The sequence below is a fragment of the Nanorana parkeri genome, unplaced genomic scaffold (genome assembly GCF_000935625.1).
Source record: "Nanorana parkeri isolate BGI_ZX_2015 unplaced genomic scaffold, ASM93562v1 scaffold8, whole genome shotgun sequence".
In the NCBI taxonomy this organism is placed as follows: domain Eukaryota; kingdom Metazoa; phylum Chordata; class Amphibia; order Anura; family Dicroglossidae; genus Nanorana; species Nanorana parkeri.
This window is the reverse complement of record NW_017306276.1, coordinates 1,249,324-1,255,323: the sequence shown is the minus strand read 5'-3', so window position 1 is coordinate 1,255,323 and position 6,000 is coordinate 1,249,324. Positions and strand designations below refer to the sequence as shown.

At 40.9% G+C, this 6,000-nt stretch overlaps 1 protein-coding gene across 4 annotated transcripts in view; it reads right to left on the bottom strand.

The window, feature by feature from the left end:
- DCLK1 (doublecortin like kinase 1) overlaps positions 1-6,000 on the bottom strand; it is a 289,474-nt gene that overhangs the window by 48,408 nt on the left and 235,066 nt on the right. For all 4 annotated transcript variants that reach the window (XM_018554346.1, XM_018554338.1, XM_018554354.1 and 1 more), the window contains one exon: positions 2,743-2,889. In XM_018554346.1, the coding sequence (XP_018409848.1) occupies positions 2,743-2,889 (147 nt within the window). The remainder of the gene's footprint in view (positions 1-2,742; positions 2,890-6,000) is intronic.

Sequence of the window (6,000 nt, the reverse complement as noted above, 5' to 3'; positions counted from 1 at the left end):
TGGCTATGTGCAGGGAGGTCGAGGGAAATCAGTACATGATCTCCCGCTGATCTCCCCCTCCGGAGTTGTGAATGCGGAAGTGATGTTTATTACATCACTTCTGCATTCAGCTGTCATTCTCTGGCTGCAGAGGCTGGAAGGAAGATGGTGAAGCAGATTGCTGCTTCATCAGTTTCTTTGTGGGTCCCTCCCTAGATGTCTCCATCAAGAGGACCTGTCACTGTAATTTGATATCACATAGGGGGCTTCTTAAAAAAAGTGGGTTTGCCCCTTCACATCAAGATTCACCTCTCCTTCTTCAGAGACACCCTTTGCATCAGTAGCCCCCCTTTACATCAGGAGCCCCCTACACATCAGTCTTCATTGCCCCTTCACGTCACAGAAGGTAGAAGGTACACTGGTTGAGAAAGGCTGATCTAAAGAGTGCAGTGACAGATATTACATCACTACACACCCTCCTCTACTGAGTGATGATGCTGAGTGCATTTGCTGCTCCTCTATGCCAATCCCTTTACTGACCTTTTAGCAGCCAGAGAAAAAAACTAATTATTGTGTGTTTGCACAATCCTTCACAGCTCATCTTCACCTATTTGTAATCTTCCCAACAAATATTTTCCAAACCGCCCTCCCTGCTCCTCCACTGGCCCTACTTATACCCTCCTTAACCCACCTCATACACAACTGGAAGGCTTCTCTCAGGCCTCCCCTATCCCCTTGAATGCTATCCCCTGTCCTAACAGATTTCCCCCCATTTCTAAAGGGGAACCCGAGACAAAGGGAATCGGGTAGCTGTCATTAGTGGCTTGGTATTAAAGGTGTGCATAGACTCTGGCAATGTCATTATGATCATGGTGCCTCTACCTTCTCATTCACTGGCCTAGAACAAGGCAAGCCAATAGCAAGTGAAGTCTGAAAGTCTACCACCCTGCCTGCTTCATCCCATTCTGTAATTTATTTGGTAGCAAAGCCAGAATCAGGATTAAAGCCATGGAACCTGAGACTTTAAAAACCAGCTAGTATTGGCAGCTCCCAACTTCTATCCCCACAGCTTTCCATTAATGTGTATTCTAACACAAGAACAAAAATGTAATACAGTTCATTTAAAAAAAATCCTTAGATGAGGTGGATGCATTAGTTTTCTTTTTTCAGACACGTTTTCATTTACTTTTACCTGGTGATTCTTCCAATAACACATTTCCTGTTCTAGGGTGACAACACTCACTTACTGCACTGTATTTATGCAGGAGCAGAATTGCCCCTACAAGGCAGGGCTACAAAACATTTTCCCCTCACTTATTCTCCACAACAAAGGAGAAGGTAACACTGCTTGGAAAAAAAAAAAACGTTTAAGATCATGGATTTCTGGTAGGACCAACAGGTGTATTATTTCACTTATTGAAAAGATATAATACAACGCAATGGTATATTTCACAGACAAAAAGGGAGCAAATAAGGGAAGTTCATTGTTAGAGTTTACATAAAATGTATATTGCATCAACGTTACCTTAAAACCAACCTGTTTAAAATGAATTAAAGGAGAACTATGAGGTGAGTGAAAATCACTCATCCTCATAGTTTGAGCCGACGTGTGACAATGAGACTGTCACAGGTCGGCTCAATAGATCGCGAAGTGAGCGAACACATACCGTCACTCGCTCACTTCTCGATCTATCCGTGCAAAGAGCCGTGACTGTCACTCATCACTCCCCACAGGGATTCCCCCCCTCCCCTGTCCGATCCTCCAGCGCTGACTGGATGAACGGCCAGGGGCGGGTACAGCTGGCTCTTCCTCACTCACATTAATGTCGGGATCCGTCCTGGGTGCGACGGTCTCAGTATACTGAGCTTTGGCTCACGAGAGGAGGTTAGTATATGTCCTCCCGTGACCCTAAGGAGAACTATGGGGAAAAACACTTACCCCATAGTTCTCTTTTAACCATATCCTGCTCAAGGCTACATTCACACCTGAGCGTGGAGCATTTACAGGTGATTTTGTAGTATTCTTATTTGTATGTTTTTTTAGTGGTTTTTGAGGCATTTAGGTGTTTTTGTTTTAGCCAATAGAAAGCTAGGTACCAGGAGACGGAGATGGCTGTCAAGCCTTGAACATCTCTCACCTACAGACCTTTTCAAGCATTTTTCAGGCATCTTTAAAACACTTCCATTGAAGTTTAAGGGGCCCGAAAAAGATTAATTCTGCCTTAAAAGTAGCTCATGTACCTTTTTGAACTTCGGGCGTCGAGCTACATCACTCATATGTGAATAGATACAATTTAAAAGCATGGATTTTGGTTGTTGAGTGTTTTGGAGCTTTGAGCTTCAAGATAGAAAATTCTCGAATGTGAACTAATCGGTGATTATCGTATTACCAACATCTATTACCTCCCATCATTGTCATCTTCCTTACCAACTGTGTCTAGTGTTCCGTCATCTCTTAAACTGTAATCTTTACCAATTTGGGCACTATTCTCCTCCTGGGTGCAACATGGTGTGTTTTTTTAACATTTTGTCATTTGTAACCCATTATTCTTTTCTATGGCATGGTATCCAATATGCTGGTGGCTAATAAATTATAGACAATTATCAGAATTGGGGGTCAGGAGGTGAGCTAAGACCAGTTTTTGATGTTGGCAGGAATGGATAGGACAATTATTTACACAATCTACTTATAATTAAATATTTACAAACTATATAGACAGTTTTTACTTTTTGAAACAAAAGACATAAATCATCAGCTCTTACCAGCAAGTTCTCGGGTTTGATATCTCTATGAACAATGTTCAAGCTGTGCAGGTATTTGATGGCACTCATTAGGTTATACAACATCCCATTAGCGTCTCGTTCTGTGTATTTGTTAGTAGAAGTAATGGCATCAAACAGATCCCCTCCCTGCCAATGAAAGAAAATAAAATGAATCAAAAACATAATACAATACAACAATATTAATGTTGCCATCTACACGTCTGAAAGTACACAAGGATGCATAAATAACAGTTAGCATGCAGAGGTGTGTATTTTGGTTGCTCTCTGATACAATGAAGCCCCTTTGAGCTTCAGCCAAATACCAGCTCTGTCAATATCTCTGCTTGCTATGGTGTAAGAGATCTGGCCGTTCCTAATATTTACAGGTTGCTAGGTAGGAGTGCATTTTCTAAGAAGTATTAAAGAGCCCTGGATGAATTTAATCAAGAATATAGGAACTACTTGCTGCAGGCAACTGTCAGGAAGATTGGCCCAATTTAATAGGACATCTCTTTCTAGACTGTATCACAGGAACTAATCCGATAAAGTAGAACTGTGACCAGGCTATAAATAGTTTAATATTTAAATTTTCTTAAAAGCAGAAAATAAATATAAAAGCAACTCCTCACTGACCTCTGTAGCTGCAGACACTGTAGATTAATTCATCCTTAAAGCCTACAGCTGAGGTTTTTCAAGTTCACTTTCAGCAAGCAACCTGCCACCCTTCCAACCTCTAATGTTAACACAGGGAGGGAGCACAGGAAGAATGGAGAGAGCAGAGTGCTGAGACCAGACATACATGATTTCCCTGCTTCTATTGTGAACTTTGAGGAAGCGTTACTCCACTCTGGCTCTCTGGCTGTTAATACGGAGGTCATTAAGAGCTTATCTTGAAGCTTATTTACTGCATGGTAAGCATTAGACATGTAGAGGCTCAAAAATAGTATTTCAGTTTGTTTCAGATCGATTCAATTTTTGGGGGGATTTTGGATCAGAAATTCAATTGGTTCGTTATTCAGTATTTTAGTTTTCAGTTCGGATCAATTTGGATTGGGGTTCTTTAATTAATAATTAACTTTTTTGGGGGGTCATCTTAGTCCTTACTGATTTTCTTAGTCCATACTGGTCATCTTAGTCCGTACTGGTCATCTTAGTCCGTACTGGTCCTCTTAGTCTGTAATGGTCCTCTTAGTTCCTACTGGTCATCTTAGTCCATACTGGTCATCTTAGTCTGTAATGGTCCTCTTAGTTCCTACTGGTCATCTTACTGTCCCAGGGAAAAAAAGCCTTTGTCTATACATCATCTATGCCTGCTTCCTCTTCCAGAAGTCAGTGACCAATTGTTTTAGGGCATGCTATACATTTTTGTGATTTTCTGGATGTGGCTACAAATGAGGATGTGGCTTTATGGGTGTGGTTGCAGGTGGACATGGTCATTTGGGTGTCCCTGGATTTAATTTTGAAAATCTGGTAACCTTACGTTATATTGTATTTGAGGTTGAATAAAGACACAGGTCGATGGAGCTCAATCTATGAAGGAAGTCTTAGCCTGGTCTTCAAGATCCTGGGAGGCAATGTAAGCTGAGAACAGTAGTTCATGAACTGAAAGGCCTCACATTGACTGCTCCATTGTACAGTATGTTCTGTGTATGCAACCTTTGAGTCTTCATTTTGGAGTCTTCTTCCATGTTTAAAAAAAACAAGCATATTCATATTGAGGGCGACAGCATAAAAATTACCTAGCACTGCTGGTCTGTAAGGCAGTTACTCCTTACTCAGCTACTCCTGCACTCTACGTTAATAGATCTCCACATATGGAGTGCAGCCTTCTTGCTTCTAGTATGTCAGCGTGCCACATAACAGTAACCATTAGTTTTTCCAAAAGGAATTTAAATGATCCCCTAATTCCAGAATCAGTAACTTTCACTTCAAAAGACAAAGCCATGAGCACATTGATATATGACCGCTGTTTTATGTGTAAGTCCAGGGTGTGATAGATGTGAACAGAAAGGGAGGGAACAGAACGGATATGTTTGAGATCATTGGAAATAGGCAGGATGAAAGTGTAAGGCCAGTAACATGATATCACATGGAGCTGTGCCTGATTAGGTCCTGAGGCATAAGTAGGATCTCTGTCAACCTGCAAAGCTCTGCTAATATCTGATATGGCTGGGAACTCTTACGAGGATGAAAAATGAAATAGGCTAATGAATATTATTTAGTGAATACCGTGATATGGATAGCGTTAGGAAGATAGAAGCATCATTGAAAATTGGTCCCAGATTGCCTAGCAATGATTAGTACCACCTGCTTGCTGTGAGAAGACATGCCATGCTATGTGAATCCACTAGATGGCAGTGTTTCTCACTCAGTTGTACATAGAATAAAGTAGGCAAAAACTTTGATTTGAGACAAGCTGCTGTAAGATGCAAAATTATTGTTCTGTAAATACAGCAATGTGAAAAATTGCAAGAACATATGGATTCGTTTTTTGGACAGGAAGTTAGCAGATGGTGTTGACTGAGGGAATTTGATTCATAAGCACAGTTTGCACTTTAACACTGATGGACAGTATTTGTTTGACACAATTTTGAGGCTTGTAGCTTGCCGGGGGCGATTCTATTTTAGCAGGTATTTTCTCACCTTCAATAACACATGTTTCATTATTAATACTATGTAAGCAACTATAAATAACAGTGGCACTGGAATCAGGGTGCTGGCATAGGATGCTGCAGCTGTGATCTTGGTATTAAACCATCTTATGGTTAAATCAATCTTTATTAAACATAGCACAAGGCAGTATTAGCCATTTTAGACCCAGGTAGTATATATACATACACCAGTCCTAAAGTGGGTAAAGGTGCTGTAGGGAGCACAGTATGGAAGCAATGACTAATTCAATGGTTGTTATAGCAGTGATCTGTTATATTCATATGTAATGTGTCTCCAGTTTCTAGCTCTCTAATGAAACATGTCCTCAGGAACTTCTGTAGCAAATCTGCAGTCTCTGACCATTCGTTTCCTGTTACATGACTGCAGTATCTGCCAGCTTTCTGTAGCAATAGGTTCAATTAATATTATGTGTGGCCCTTTGCTGATGTCAGACTGTGCTCTTCAGGCCTCCAGGTAAGTTGTCCTCCAATGTTCTAACATCATTAAGGTTCTTCCACCAGCTTCAGGTTCCACAGTACCGGCCTTAAGTGTTAGCTCCAGCCACCTCCATAAATATCACTTATATGAATCACTTTTCATGAGTCA